Consider the following 16,791-nt stretch of genomic DNA (forward strand, 5'->3'; position numbering starts at 1 on the left):
GCAAAACTAACCAATCCTGGCGTTAGAGTCCTGTACACTCTATTTGCATGGTCCCAACCAATCATTTGGTGGAGTTGAGAAGACTTTGACTAGAAGACCCATATCAAGTAAATTCATGGTACCACAAGGACCAGAATGTTTAGCTGGCATCTTTACGATGGTCGTTTTCTTTTCTCTTTATCATGTATTATGGATTGAATTATGTCGGCCCAAAATATATGTTCAAGTCTTAAGCCCTAATTGTTGTTGTTAAGTACCATGGAGTCGGTTCCGATTCATACTGACCCTGTACAGGGTTTCCGAGGCTATAAATCTTTATGGGAGCAGAACACCTCATCTTTCTCCCGTGGAACTGCTGGTAGTTTTGAACTGCCGACCTTGAGGTTAGCAGCCCGACTCATAACCACTACGCTACGCTACCAGAGCCCTAGTACCTACCACTAATCTCAGTGATTGTGTGGAAGAAAAAGACCAGGTGATCTGCTTCCAGAAAGATCACAGTTGTGGAAACCCTATGGAGCACTTCTACTCTGTAATCCCTGGGGTTGCTACGAGCAGGAATTGACTCGATGACACTGGGTTGTTTGTCTATTATAGAGTGGTTATGAGGAATACGTGAGCAAAAGTGTCTGTGAGCACAAGGTGAGTGCTGAAAATGTCACCCATCTGCACTGAGGCAGAAGCATGGGGTGAGGGCAGAAGAGGCTTCCATCTGACACAAAGAGAGAAAACACAGAAGCTGCAGAACGCTTCAGCAACATTACCGCTGGTGAGGCTCCTACCTCCTTTGGTAAATCCATCTGCAAGATGGGTGTTCTGTGGGAAAGTGAGGCACAAAGCACTCAGCTGAGTTGTTCACAATCTCTTGACTTTGTTTAATGTCCCAGAGCTTGAATTTTATAAGGCACTTTGTTATTATGTTAAGACATTGATGAAATGACAGGCTTTTTGTTTCTCTGTGTTTTTTTCCCTCCATAAATGCCACAATTCTATGATTTAGTGTTTTCTCTAATCCCTTGCTTCCGACATAAACATAACTACCGATGATTCAGCTGCTGATGAGACCAGGGCTCAGCTTGTGACTACCATCATGCAACCTTGCCTTCTACTGAGGAGGACGCTGAAGTAGGAGCAGGTGAATAAAAAGCCTTTGTTTTTTCCACCCAGTATTTGGCTCCATGGTATCTGGACTGAGGCCATTGCCCCTCACATTTCATTTCCAGAAGTAAGAAAGAGTCTGTAGATGACCCAAAGTTGGACGTCACTGAAAATAAAATGATATATATGTGGTTGTGTTGTTAAGTGCCATCGAGTCAATCTGACGCATAATGACCCTGTTTTGGAGGAGTGGCCATTGTCAGTGCTTATTCCACGGCACCACACCTGACTCCTACAAACACACACACATATACATAAATATATACAAGAGAATGTCAAAAAGTTTGTAGAAAAGTGGAACTAAAAAATAATGGAATTTTTTTCTCTGAATGTTCTGAAGTCCTCTGGCACAAACACACACAGATAAGGGGATAGGGGCTGCTCCGGAGAAGGCAGAGGAAGCTCCTGACAGGAGCAGAAGGGAGTCCGAAGACTGGAGTTCTCACCCCCAGGCCCAGATGCTTACTTCAGCTTAGCACCGTGAAGATACCCCAAGGGTGGGCTCTACCCTGAGCAGCTTCTCAGCACAGGCTGGCACTAGTGAAATTTTAAAGCCCTTGGTTTGGAACAGGCCTAGAATGAGCTTAAAAGGCTTTAGGTAGAGCTGGTTTTATTTCCTGATTTCTTGATATGAAAGTTGATACAAATTGGTTAAATCAACGTTATGAATTTCATTATTCAATGACTCTATGTTGTTGCTTTTTTTCAGTCTGGGCGATTAGCCCAAGTCTGAGAAAGAAATGTATATCTTCCAATACTATTTTGTTTCTGTCAATTCTCTTGGTGTTTTTAACACTCTTCTTTCTATATTTCAGTGGGATGTAATTGACAGCAATAGTCCATAAGTGTTAGTCTCTCCTTAATCCTATTGAACGCCTATACCTTGGATGCTCTTTGATCTGAGTAATAACGGAATACTTGCCTTGGTTTGGTTTGCTTGGCGTATCTTTGCCCAGTTTTTTACCTTTAACCTTTCTGGGTCACTTTGTCTATTATAAATAATAACCATTTTTTGGAAACGCAATCTGAAACTCTTTGTTTTTTAACACGGGTTTTGATCTATTTAAGCCTTGGTGGTACAGTGGTGAGGCGCTTAGCTACTAACGTGAACCTGCTAGCCACTCTGCAGGACAATGATGTGGTAGCCTTCTTCTGTCAAGATTACAGCCTACGGGGCAGTTCTGCTTTACCCTAGAAGGTCAGTGTGAGTCACGGTTTACAAGGCGGCAATGAGTTTTGGGTTTATCTATTTAAATTGATGGTCAGAATAATTCTACTTGGAGGGCAAACATTTTTTTAAATACTTTCTAGGTTTTAGGTTTGCTTTCTATATATTTTTGTAATGCGGACTAGATTTTCTTTGCTTTTGCTTTCTTCCATGTTTCAGAAACATCAGATTTTGTTTTCATAATGGTATATTTACCACGATGAAGCTCATAAGCAAAACAGTCTCTTGTGAGTTGCTCTCCTTTTTAAGATCAGGAGTTTAACATTCATTTTTTCTACTTTTTCATTTCTTAGGCACTGTTCATTTAACTTGGGTTTTTATATCTGACATGATTAATACAATATCTATTTTTGCATTACATATATATGGGCTTTCTGAATAATTCTTGCATCAGTATGCACTTTTGTAACATGACTTAGATGTAATGCTCTCACTTGTTTCTATCATGACCTCAACACTAAAGCTTGCAACTGCTCTCAGAGAGCTGATATGAAACTTCAAGGATGAACTTCACTTGAATCTCATATATGGAAGAATGTTTCCTGGTTGCTTCATTGTCTCTGGAATTTAATGCTGCTATGAGTTGTTTGATGTCCTGGTTTTTGTACTTCTGTGGGAAATTTGCTTGTTTCTCTGACCTAGGTATTTGTACAATTTCCCCCCACTATATTTGTATCAAAAAACTTTTGCCAAAATATGTCTAAGTATGACTTTCTTGTCACTGATTTTGCTAGAACACAGGAAGCCTGGGTAATCTTCATATGGAATTGGTTGAACCATTTGAATTGTTGATTTTGCAGTTCAGCAATGGTTGGATGCTGGCAATACTGTAAGACTTAATCTAATTGATCTTTCTTAAACTCACGTTCATTTCCTGTGTTGTTTTTTTAAATATATTTATAAATTTGGGAATAGATTTAAGATTTACCGAGAAATTGCTAAGATAGCACAAAGAGTTCACATATGCCCACAACAAGTCTCCGCTATTACTGGCATCTTAATTAATTAGTATGTTACATTCGTTATATTTCATAAACCAAAATTGATATATGATCATTATCTAAAGCCCATACTTTACTCAGATTTTCTCATTCCCCCCCAACTGTCATTTTCTGTCCCAGGATTCCATCCAGAGTGTTATGTGACATTTAATCATCAGGCCTTCTTAGGTTCCTCTAGGCTGTGATTGCTTCTTACACTTGCCTTGTCTTTAATGGCCTTGATAGTTTTGAGTATGTGTAGAATGTCCCTCAGTTGGGATTTGTCTGATGTTTTTCTCATTACTAGACTGGAATTTATATGTATTTCTGAAGGAAGATGACAGAGGTAAAGGACCCTTCTCATCACATTAAGGACACATACCATTCACAAGACTTATCACTGTTAATGTTAACCTTGAGCCCTTGCCATACTTCTCCACTGTCAAGTTCCTTCTTTCCCCCTCCTTCCATGTTGTCCTCTTTGGAAGGAAACCACTATGTGCAGCCCACTCTTAAGGACTTGGGGACTAAGCTCCACCTCTTTGAGGGTGAAATAATTACATAAATCATGTGGAATTCTGAACAGAATATTTGTCTGTCGTAGTGGTTATGAATAGGGCTGCTAACCTCAAGGTCGGCGGTTCGAAACTACCAGCTGTTCCGCGGGAGAAAGATGAGGCGTTCTGCTCCCGTAAAGATTTACAGCCTTGGAAACACTGTACAGGGTCGCTATGAGTCAGAACCGACTCCACAGCACACAGCCACCACCATCTCCTGTTTATGTATTTAAATTTATTTTAGTCCAATAGACTAATGGACCACATGAACATCACTCTCCACGACCCTGAAGACCAGAAACTAGATGGTGCTCAACTACTCAACTGCACTGAAAAGGATGCCAGTCCTAGAGAGAGTAGGAAAAAAATGGAACAAAGCTCAAAATTATTTAAAAACAAAACAAAACAAGACCAGGCTTTCTAGTCAGAGACTGATGGACCATAGATCCTCTAGCTTTTGGCCACACTTCACGTCTGGAACTGAACTCAGCCCTGTGGTTCAATTTCTAACCAAGCAACAGATAGATCTATAAGGAGAACAATAGTACTAATGAGGTATGCAAACCTTAGAATCATGAACCATTTGAGAGGAAAAGAGCTGTATTAACCAAGGATGAAGTTCAGAAGAGTTAAGAAAGAAGGAGGAAGGGAAACAAGAAACACACGGAGGAAGCGGGATAAGCGATGTTACATGGAGAGGATGCAATCAATGAGATGAAACAAAATGTGTAAGAACTGTCGTACGTAAAATTAATGACCTACTCTGTAAACCGTGACGCAATTCACAATAAAAAGTTTAAAACAATTTATTTACAGACTAAGGATATGTATTTTATACTCTGCGTTACAACCCAACACTACTTTATTTATTTTACTGCTCAAATTGTCCCATTGTTCCCCATTGGGAGCTTGTTCAGTTGGCTCCCATGTCTGTTTGACATTGTCTCATCCTTGGGTTTTTCTTTGAGCTTGTCCTTTGCTTTCCGGCACTGCAAGATGCTCCAGACCCATATTGTATACTTCCTGCCCTCGTCTTAGAATCCACCATTTCTCCAAGGATCCCTGGAGCCTTTCGCTGGAGTATGGTATTACAAACCAAGATCTGAGTGCTTGGTGTAATCATGCTACTGGGGATTCTATCTGCTTCTTATTTGGGTTCTGTTTCCAGCCTCCTAAATATTATCTTTTCCCTCATGGGCTTGATCTTTTTGATCATTCTCTGAATTCCAGGAAAACACCTCAAGTTTGTCCTCCACATTATTAATGGCTATTTTCCTTGGCATTAATTCTGTTCTCTACTACCTCCAAAGCAGATTTTAACGACACCATTTCATGTTTCATTTTCTTCCTTGTCCTCTGCATTTCTTTCTTTCTCCATCTTATCCAGCAGTATATCAGAGATTTGCTTATCTCTCCAGAAGTTACTACCTTTTCTTTGTTCTTAAGTACTCTGGACATAGATCCTATGCTGGGGTTGTTTGTCTAGACTGGTTTATGATTCATACCAACTCAACAAATTGCTGAGCAAACGGGGTTTGGTTAAAAATGCTGGGGAACAAAACTGACCAAGACAGAAAGCAACCTCTGCCTTCTGGAGCTTCCATTCTAGTGAAAGGAGACATGATAAAGAAGCCGGCTGGGTCAACTGAGTAGTATGTCAAATGTCCATCAGTGGAATGGAAGCAACAGAGCATAAGAAGGGGAGAAGGAGCATAAGACAGGGATTTCCATTTAAAATGAGGGATACATGGAAGCTCCTCATGGAACGGGTCGACTGAGCAGAGATTTGAGTAACACAGAGAAAGCGTCAAGTAGTATCTGGGGGAAGAATGCTCTGGGCAGAAGGAGACTGAGCATTCTGTCCTCCATCCTGCTCTCTGTGTTTTAGGTGATATTGAATGCTTCTTCAGAACCCTGGGGTATGTGCAGCAGTGGAGAAGTCTGGCCCCTATCACCTTCCAGCTGGGTGAATTCCTTAACGTCACCTCAAGTCCCCCACCTATGAAATCTGAATACAAAACTCCCCTCACTTTAAGGGCTCTGGGGAGAAGAACCCAAAGAGCTGGTGAAGGTCGAGGCTCCACATGGAACCTGGCCCTCAGTCAGTTCACCAGGAAGACAGCTGCTATTTTTATCATTGTTAATAATACTCCTACTTATGTTATTATTACAACCAAAGGCAGGTGATGAGCAGAGTGCCCAGTTCCATGCTGATTGCATGCTAACTTTCAACCAGTGCCTCTGTGCCACACACAAAGGCTCTTTGAACTTGAAAGCCCCCAGAACTCCTCAGGGTCTCTGAGGCACAGGAGCTGTTTTAAGTGCTTGCCCTGGGGAGACACCCTGTGGAGCTGAGAGTGTCATTGTAGCTCCAATTCCATCCCTCACCCATCTGCATCCCCAGGTGCTCCCTGTGGGTCACTTCCTGAATCCTCCAGGCTCTAAAGAGTCAGTCTTCTCGCATCCCTCAGACTACAAGCCCTGAGGTGGAAGAGCTTGGAAGACCCCAGTCCAGCCCGGCAGGCTGTGGCTGGTCCTCTCATCTCCTGACCCTGTTCCCTCATTTTCAGAGACCCCCCACCCCACCCCAGGGCTGCTGTGAGGATGGAACATGGCACGCAGGCAGTGTCTGCTTCCCAGAAGGTGTTAAAAAAATGGTGTATTGCTTCCCTTGCCCCCGATCTCTGGGCCTCAGTCTCCTCATCTGTGAAATGGCAGCTTGGAAGGCAGGAGTCTAAGTAGCCACCCGTCAGACTGGTATGACCTGTGATTCAGTCTGTCCAAGACAGGAACAGTACCTGGCATCTGAGGTCTCCATGCAGATGACTTAAAATGTGGGTGCAAGGGATGGAAGTGAGGAAAAGAATAGGATCACAGCTCTGTTTTGGTACCTCTGTTTTGGTACCTGCACACAGAGCTCCAGCAGCATCCCACTGCCCTGAAGTGTAAAGATCACATTTAGCTCAGCTCAGCATTCGAGGCCAGTGGAAACAGACTCCAAACTCTGTTTCCAGCTTCAACATCCCTCCCAGATAAGTCAGCCTCTGAGGAATCCCTGCTGATCCCCATAAGCAGCCAGCCTGCCCTCCAAGCCTTACCCCTCCTTCCCCTGAGGGCCTCCTGCAGGCCCAGATCCTGCCTGCCCCCCAGGGACCCAATCAAAATGGTCACTTCTTTGGAGCCTTTTCCCTCTGCCCAGTTGAGATGAATCATGTCCTCCCCTTTGTTCCTGTATCCCCTGAGAGGTATCTGTCTTCCTCACACCGCTGTGAGCTCAGGAGAAGATCTAGCACATGAAAGTTTTCTGAATAGACAAATGAAAGTTAGAGACCTATTTACAAGTGGGCAAACTTTGGGAGGCCCCTTTCTGCCCCTTAGGTGATGGTCACCAGACGGAGGTCAGGACCCAGAGGATTTGACCCCAGCAATAATACCTGGGTTTGGGACATGATATTTCCTTCCTCCAAGCCTTTTCAAAGCAGAGATGGGAATGATGCAGGGCCCTGCTTGCTGCTCAGACTGGGCTGGGAGAGAGAACGTCACTGTGTAAGTTCTAAATTACTGTGTACCTGGCTATCAGACCTTTGGCCAGTGCTGGACAAGAAACCAGGGACAAGCCAGGGAAGCCAATGTGGACAAAACAGAAGAGCCCAGCTTGAGGCTCTTTCATAATCATGGCATTTAGGGAGCCCAGGAGTGCTGGCGACCCCAGTTGTCTGTCGCTCAGATCAGAGCCCACTGTACCTTCAGCTTTTTCACACTGGTGCAGGGATCGTTGGAGAAGCTCTCTGTGTCCGAAATCTCGATGTCCTCGCCATATAGAACCCCCGTCAGGTCGTTCCTCACCTATCAGCAAAGACAAAGCAGAAGGTAGGTGTGGAGGCGGCCACCCTGGGGAAACAGCTCAAACGAGTGAAGTGATTCATCTACCAGTTCTCTACTTCCTGACACAGGAAAGGACTGTTGAGATTTTGTTCATTATAACCTAGTGCTCAGTGGGACCAGTCTATTCCTTATTACACCTGCATTTGACACTTGGGTCCAAGGAGGTCAAAGAAGGGAAGGGCTTTTCAAGGTTGCCAGGAGTTCCTAGGTGGTACAAATGTTTAACACGCTTGTTGGTGGTTTGAGTAGGGGACAGCCCCACAGGTTGCAGACCTAGCTCTACCACCTTCTTCCTGTGACCCTTCCCCTCTCTGGGCCTCAACTCTTTGTCTTTGAGAGAAGATGATCCTTAAAATAGTTCTCATTTTCAACGGTTGGTGGATCCTTCCTATGCATGTAGCAAAGTGTTTTGAATAAGTTGGCCCTAAAAGTCACAGGAAACCAGGATGGTCACTGGAAGCCACCACCTTCGAAGGAGAACAAAGGGAATGTCAATGGAAACTGCTGTATTTTATTTCCTTAAGAGAAATCTGAAGCAAGTGGAGCAAAATATGAACATTTATTAAGTCTGAATGGTGACTTCATGGGTGCTCGCTATTTTCTTTGTAACTTTTCTGAATGCTTGAAATACTTCATGATCAATGGTTTCTAAAACGAAAGAAATTGCCGCACTCAGGGTGAACCTTGTCCATTGTAGTTTTTACTGCAATTTTAATGAAAGATTGGGAACGAGTTAATTGGAAAAAAAAAAAAAAAAAAGCTGATTTTTACCATTAAATTTATTTCTGCCACCTCAAATCCTTTTTTTTTGGATGCCAGTGGGATCCCATGATTAGTGTTGTGCACCATGTTGTAGAGCAAAAGCAATGATCAAACACAGAAAACATGCAAACAGGTCTTGGCACCGACAGAAGGCAACACATCTCAACACACACACTATATTGGCTGTACCCAGCCAAGCCTTGACTCTCCATTCACAAGTTATTCAACGTAAAGGAAACCATTCAGCCTCTCTTCAGGCTGTCTTGTCATCTGTAAAATGGGGACAAAACAGTATGTAACTCACAGGTTATTCAAGACCCAACAAAAACCATGAAGATGTGAAATGGCTCTGAAAACACTGAGGTCTGCATACTGCTTAAAAGCTGGCATTATTGCTTTCAGGCATCCGGCAAGGCATCAAGTGGTCAATGGCTTGGAGAGTATATATGTGCATCTGTGTGTGCATAAAAGCTGTATATAATCATGTGGTGTAGTGAACGGTTTATATTTCTCTTCTAACCTCAGTCTTTGTAACTCCCACCAAACAACTCTTTTTGTGATGGGCTTGAGTAAGAGAAGGTGGGAAAAGATACTGATGGGATGACATGGTTCAGCTGTGGGTGTTAACAGAGTTAACTGTAGTTGTAAAAACCTGAAACTTTAGCATGGATTAAAAAAGAACCATCTCAGAAGCATGAGTGGGGGAATCCCATGCATCAAAGAACAGGCCCCAAAGCCCCTGTACATGGACCCTCCTTGACCCAGAGGCAGAAAGCTAAGACACTGGAGGACTGGAAGGGGAGCAGCAGCAGCAGAACCAGGAACCAGAACACGAGACACAGTGGCAGGCTTCCCAGCACATGGAGTAAGTCAAGCTGAGTAACTTTGGGCAGGAGCCTTGCTTGCAGAGTGGGTGTTTCCAGGCACTTAATATGGGAGCTAGGTTTGCTAGAGCTGAGTGCCTTTAGGCTGAGGCTTATGGTGGAGTGGTATGACCTGTCGACATTTATCAGTAGCTCCAAAAGAGTCTTGTAACATTGGCCAGGCAGAGAGAGGCATGTTTGTGGGCACAGCTAGGAAAGGCTGTCCTGACTGGAAGAACAGTGCCCTGAGCATTTTCGAATTCTGCATTGTAATCTGTTAACTTCCCTGATAAATCCCAGAACTGACAGTATGATGTCTGAGTCGTGTGTGGCCATTGCAATGAATTCTTAAACCCTGCAGAGTAGAGAAGGCCATGGGAAGAATGGCTGAGTTCATTATTACAATTTTTCTTTTTTGTGTGTGCAAATTATGGCAGAACAAAATAAATACTTTCCATTCAGTGCTAAACACAAACACAAACAAAACATCTTAGAGTCGTCTCATCTCACTCCTAATTGAACAGATGAGGACACAGAGGTGCAATGCTCACATTACCATGCCAACTTTTCTAAGAGAATCTGGATTCCATCAGATGTGGACAGTTCCCCAAGCCCTATGAGCCAGGAAGGGTCAGAACAGATGGCTGGTGCAATCAGTCACTCGCTGCCTATAATTTCGGCACCCAGGAGTCTAAAGTCAACTGGAGTATTTAGTCTAATGGACTTTTATAGAGAAAGCAAATGGAGGAAATAACTAATATATGGCATTTTTAAATAACTGAAGTATGGAAAAGAAAGTGTAGAGTTGATCTTTCTCAAAAGGAAAGAAATCTATGTCCTTACTATGGATAGGAGGATCTTTGAGTGCACTAGTCAAAGTGAACTGGAAATATTTGAAAGCACCTTCTCAAAATGCATGCATCTCTTGTTTAACAGAATCAATGTTTTTCTGCAGTTTGCTACAGACTGTATTTCTGTTAAGTGAATCCTATTTTCCTTCCTTCCTTCTTTCCTCCTTTCCTTCCTATTTGGAGTCCTGGTGTGGTACTGTGGGTTAATGCGCTGGACTGCAAAGTCAGTTTGAACCATAATGTAGGCAGGTCAAGCTCACCAGCCACTCCTCGGAAACCCTGTACAGGATCGCTATGAGTCGGAACCGACTCAAAGATACTTAACAACAACATTTTTCTATTTACATCCCTTATAAAAGTGGAAATATGTTTTTCTGGGACAGAAGTAGCCCTTAGGCCCCAAGAAAATTTACATACACATACATGCAAAATACATATAAGTCCCTGGGGGGCTCCAATGGCTAACATGGTTGGCTGCTAACCAAAAGGTTCAAAGTTCAAGGCCATCAGATCTGACTTAGAAAAAATAGCTGATGATTTACTTCCCCCAAATCATCTGTTAAGAACCCTATGAGGTAGACAAGGGAGAAAGTCATGAAAATTTCTTAGACATTACAAAACACTTTGAGGGAATAAGTTGCTTAGTCTGGGGATTCAGTATCATAGTCTTGGGGGACACCATAGCCGATTAGTGCAGCATAGTCCACAAGACAGTGTTCTAAATCCTACTTTGGTGGATAGTGACTAGAAACAGTCAACTAAGGTGCAACGATTAGTCTCTTTCCATTGGAAGAAAACAAAGAATTAGGAAATGGAAGATGCTTAGAAACAATTCGTCCAATGGACTAATGGATCACATGAGCATCAGTCTAGAACTAGATGGTGCCCAGCTACCATGACCAATTTCTCTGAAAGGGATCACATTAGAAGTCTAGGTAGAGTGAAAGAATATGTGAAACAAAATCATCAAAAAGATCAGGCTTATTGGTCAGATAGAAGCTGGTGGAAGCCCAAGACTATGGCCCTTGGTTATCCTTCAGGACTATAACTGAGCTCACCCCTGTGGCTGAAATTTCAGCCAAGTAATAGGTAAATATTGAAGAACAGCAACACTCATGAGGAATGCACACCAGAGAAAGGCCAACCATTCGAGATCAGATGAGCAGCATTTACCAAAGGACAAAGTTCAGAAGGGTTGAGAAGGAAGGATGGAAACAAACACAGTGAGCAAGTGGGACAAGATGTTACGTTGTGGGGACTGTAATCATTGAGATGAAATGAAGTGGATGATCTGTTGAATGTAAAACTGATGATTGTAAACCTTCACTCAATTCACAATAAAAAGTTAAAACACAACACCTCATGAATCATAGTCTGACAGACATGGGGCCACTGATTTGATGGTAACTGGTTTTGTTGCGGCTGTTAGATGCCATCGAGTCAGTTCCAACTCATAGCATGTACAAAACAATGAAATACTTCCTGGGCCTGCACCATCTTCATCCAAGGTTTACTGGCATACATACAAGGAAGTTTCAAAAGTTTGTGGGAAAATTCCATTCTTTTTTATTTCTGTATTTTCCATGAAGCTTTGGAAGTCCCCTCGTGTGTGTGTGTGTGTACCCCACAACCTGCATACTGAGCCACCAGGGTTTACTGATGGGCCCTGGACATCCAGAGACAGATGGGGAGAAATGGATGTTGATGGGGAAGGGAGAGGACAGAGAAGAAACTGTACTGCCACCTGGAAATGAGAACCAGGGGGTGGGAGACCTGGACTAAGAAGGGGAGAAAGGCTTTACGCCAGGGATAAGAAAGGGGAATTGGAAGGGGGTGGACAGGGGTAAGGTCAGGGCCATTATGGCTAGTTCATGGGCCTGAGACATCCAAGGCAAACTCACCCCTCTTTTGGGCACAAAACAAATCTACAAGGAGCTGAAGTCACTAGGCACCAAGGATAGGAATGGGTGGGTCTGAGTCCCAGACATTGTTGTTGTTAAGTGCCATCGAGTCGGTTCCAACCCATAGCGACCCTGAACAGGGTTTCCGAAGCTTTTAAATCTTTACAGGAGCAGAAAGCCTTATCTTTCTCCCGCGGAGCAGCTGGTAGTTTTGAACTGCTGGCCTTGCTGTTTTGCAGCCCAATTCGTAACCACTACGCTACCAGAGCTCCTTGAGCCACAGGCATAAATAACTGGAATTGGAGGTGTAGGGTCAAAGCTGTTGATTTCATTTTATTTTCTCAAAGACAGAAGCGTATACCAGAAAGCACCTAAGGCAATGCTTCTCCAAGTGTGGCCCCTGGACCAGTAACATCTGCGTCATCTGGGAGCTTGCTAGGAATGCAAACTCTTGGGCTCCACTCCAGGCCTCCCCCCACCCACCCTCCACGAGGGCCAGGAGCCAGTGCTTCAATCAGCCCTCCAGGTGATTTTGACGCAGGTAAAGTTTGAGACCCACTGTCCTAAATGGAGTAGGATCAGTTTTTTTTTGTTTGTTTTTTTTTTTAAGTTTTTATTGTGAATTGAGTGATAGTTTACACAGGAGAACATTAGTTTTACACTCATCGTTTCATTTCAATGATTACAATCTCTTCCGTGCATCATCATTCTCGCTGTTTTTTGTTTTTGTTTTGGGGATGCACACAAAAACACTCAGGAATATAGAATCATTTAGACAACCAAAGGGCACATTCTGCAAGCCTGGCTGCTGACCGCCAGCAAACAGCCTTTCTCTTTCCATGAGTCTAGAGTCTCAGCTGCTCTATTATCTCAATGTCCTCATCTCTGCCTCCATTTCTGGTGTTGCTCTTTTCTAGATACGGTCAAACATTCCACTTGTGCTCTTCTCCCTTGATGGTACTAGGGTCCTCTGTTCTTGGACTAAGACTAACTACCCCCCCGCCCCCCCCCTTTTTTGTTACAAAACCTCTACCTTTACAGTTGTGACAGTCGCAATTAGTCATGATAATAATTACTCACTATTGAATCATAAAAACCTTATCCCCATCTCTTTTCACCAGATCCATCTAGACAAGATGAAAACTATTCAGTGGGGATTCTACCTCGCCCTGCACACTTTGAAACTAAACTCCTCCTTGAAACCTTGTAAGCCAGTCACTTTATGCCCCAACCCCATTTTAGGTAGCCAATGTCTAAGTTGCCCGTCTCTATCAACCCTGTATACAGAGGGGATAGGATTGATACTTGATATGAAGACTCCTTCCCTCTTAGTTGGTATTTTGAGCTAGTACATCTATAAGTATAGATAAAGTTCATCAAATTGTAGCAATTTACATTTATTTCCTTTATCAAAAAAAGTTTTTTGTACTTTTTTTTTTTCATCTTCCTCCAATCGAATTCTGATCATCAAGCCATCGAAGCTGGGTCGAATGGGTACTATCTACAAGTTTGGGCAGTCATATCAGCTGGACACTTTGCTCTCAGCTCTAGTCCTCTGTGGCTATGTCTTTGTCCATGGGCTTAGGAGTCCCCAGGTCTCATCACACTTCAGACCAACCAGCCCTTCCTCTTCTCACTCCCATCTCCAGGTCGATGGGAGGCTATGGAACGTGGTTGAACTCAGCCCATATCTTCATTGCTGTATTTCCTCCTCTTCCAGTGACCAGTATACCAACATGGTGGCCAGCAAGCTTACATGCCTGGAGCAGGATCGGTTTTAAGTAAGCCATTAACCGTGGTGTGAAAATACTTTTAAATGACTTGAATTTTTTTCTTGATTAGGAGATCAGAATGTGCTGAGTAAGACAATTGCCAAAGGGTGAGCAGAAGTAGAAACCACATTTAAAACTGTGTTACATGTAGAAGGGAGAAGGGGCAGTTTCCCTCTGAGAATCAGATGCAAATCTAAGAATCTTAACACCTGAACTCAGAATTTTTGACTTCTTGAAAGAAGTCAAGATCCAGGAAAAATCGGAGGCTTTGGGGTAAAGGCAAAGGTCAGTCCCACTCAGGTTAAGCAGAGAGAACACCGTCAGGTCGGATGAGCCGCCTGCACACAGAGGTCAGTGGGTCTGTTTGTCCCTGGAGTCATGGAGGGGATGGGTGGGCAGGACTTGTCCTCACTTCTGTGCTAGCTTGGGGACCTATTTGTTGTTATTGTTAAGTGCCGTGGAGTGAGTTCAAACTCATAGCGACCCTGTATAGGGTTTCCGAGGAGCGGCTGGTGAACTTGAACCGCCAACCTTGCTGGTCTTCATCCATGCTGCCAGATGTGGGTGGAGAAGTGGACAGTTCGGAGGGGGAAAAGATCAGAGGAAAAGTGGGAACTAAAATGGACTTGGGGAAGAAGTGCAGATGAACAGACTACTGGAAATATTTCCTTGCTCAGAATAACGTGTATACAGGTGACCCATTCCGTGCCTAAGGATAGCCAGTGAAGGCTATAACACTTCTCCAGGCAAAAGGTTCTGGAGATAGTGAAGGACATGGCCAGAAGTGACTGAATTGGGGTACATTTTGGGCAACCAATGAGCTGTGTTAGCCATCAATTGCTGTGTAACAGATTATCCCAAAATTCAGCAGCTTACAACATTTATTATTTGACATAATTTTCAAGGATCAGGAATCTGAGAGTGGGTGGTTCTAGTACAGGGTCTCTCAGAGACTGCAGTCAAGATGTAGGCTTGGGTGGACACTACAATCACCTTGAACTTTAAACTACATCTGATGCCCCTGCTGCATCCTATGCCAATGGAGTTAGAAGCCCTAGGAGATAGGATCCAGGCATCTGTGTTTTTAGAGTTCTCCAGGTGATTCCAAGGTGCAGGTAAGGTCATCATTGTCATGACAACGTACCACAAAGAGAAACACTTTCTAGTCCTGTACCATTCCATGATCAGTCCATGTGATCCACAGGGTTTTCACTGGCTGGTTTCCAGAAGTCAGAAGACCACAGGCTTTTTTCTTCCTTGTTCTCTTACTCTGGAAGTTCCACTGAAGTCTATTCAGCATTAGAGCAACCCACAAGCCTCCACTGTGAGAGGGGAGCTGAGTGCATTGACCAAGAATCGAACTCAGGTCTCCCTAGTGGAAGGCAAGAAGTCTATCACTGAATTGCTACAGGACTGCCACTCACAGTCAGGGTGCTGGTCCAGCCCCACCGCAAGTCACCTATCTTCCCAGCTTCTCCAGACCCAGGGGACCATTTCTCTTTCCAGCTGAGACTCCTCCCCACTGGTCCCTAGCACCACCAGTAGACGCTGACCTTACATGGAGAGAGAGAAAGAGAGGAGAAGGCAGGAGAATCAGAAACAAACATCACTATATCGACTCAATTACCACATTCTGACCACATGTCTAATTGAGCAGTGAACTGCCCAGTCCTGTGACTGGAGTCCATAGGGGATCTGAGACCCAAGAACACTGGCTACGGTGGTCCTCAGTTCCCAGGAGCCTTCCCTAACTAGGCCACTGCACCAGCTAAGGCATCACCCTGGAAGGCAGAGACCCAGGTGAAGATGGGGCAAGCCAAGCCTACTCCACATGCACTTTACAACTCTTTGAAAATTCTAATTAGGTTATGAAATGAACTTGAGAGCAAAGTGAATTCCCAGCTCTCCTATGGAAGCCTAGGTAACCTACTTTGTCATTCAAATGCTCTCGTTATATATAGCTCTGGATTGTGCCGAAATGTCACTCCTCTTACCTGACTAAGGCGTATAATTATAAATTTACTTCTATTCATTCATGAAATGTGTCTTCACTTGATTAAACAGTTCATTCAAGTAAAATCCATTAGAATACGGCACATGTGAAAACGTGGATCGTTAGAGGCAGAGGACACTGCTGTAGTTAAGATGCTAATTAGGATAAACAGCATTTGAAACACTCAAATCTTTGAATAATTCAGGTCACTTTTACTGAGGCTGGATCTCCCTAGGAACCACCATTAATTTAAGCTAATTAAAAAATTTGCCCGTAGAAGTGTAGACCAAGGCAGAAAGTGATGGCTGGCTTCAAACATTGAGGGTTGTCATGTGGTGGAATAGGGCCCAACAGGTAGATGGCTCAGGAAAACCAAAAACAACTTCCTAATGATGGAAAAGGCTGTCTCGGTAGGCAGTGAGCTCCCTGTCCTCAGATGTGTGCAAGTATAAGCGTCAGGATTCCTCTTTGACCATAAATACCCGTGGTTCCAGGAAAGGACACACCTGCCCTCATTCTTTGTCTTTTTGAGTATAATAGTTGCTGAGGTAACATTGTGCATTTCTGAGGTTTTTCAAAGGTTTGGGGCATGCACTTGAATTTGATTAGAAGTGTATCTATGTGGCTATAGAAGGCATCCCACCAATCGGTTCTGGTTCTACCCCTTGCTAAGACTCTGCATTTGCACTCCAGATATACTCAATCAAAATCTCTGTTTCAGCAAGATCAGGGATCTTGTTAAAATGTAGATTCTGATTTAATACATCTTGTTAAACTATATCTGGAGTGGAAATGGGAATTCTCATCAGGGGACCAAACCAAGCATGACGTCCTTCTCAAG

The 16,791-nt window shown here is 43.6% G+C and overlaps 1 protein-coding gene across 1 annotated transcript in view; it reads right to left on the reverse strand.

Annotated features, from left to right (window-relative positions):
• The window catches only part of GABBR2 (gamma-aminobutyric acid (GABA) B receptor, 2), a 474,372-nt gene that overhangs the window by 228,410 nt on the left and 229,171 nt on the right, over positions 1–16,791 (reverse strand). Inside the window, exon 4 of the mRNA XM_006863147.1 lies at positions 7,668–7,769. Within this exon, the coding sequence (XP_006863209.1) occupies positions 7,668–7,769 (102 nt within the window). The remainder of the gene's footprint in view (positions 1–7,667; positions 7,770–16,791) is intronic.

The sequence above is a fragment of the Chrysochloris asiatica genome, unplaced genomic scaffold, assembly GCF_000296735.1.
Source record: "Chrysochloris asiatica unplaced genomic scaffold, ChrAsi1.0 scaffold00053, whole genome shotgun sequence".
Lineage (NCBI taxonomy): Eukaryota > Metazoa > Chordata > Mammalia > Afrosoricida > Chrysochloridae > Chrysochloris > Chrysochloris asiatica.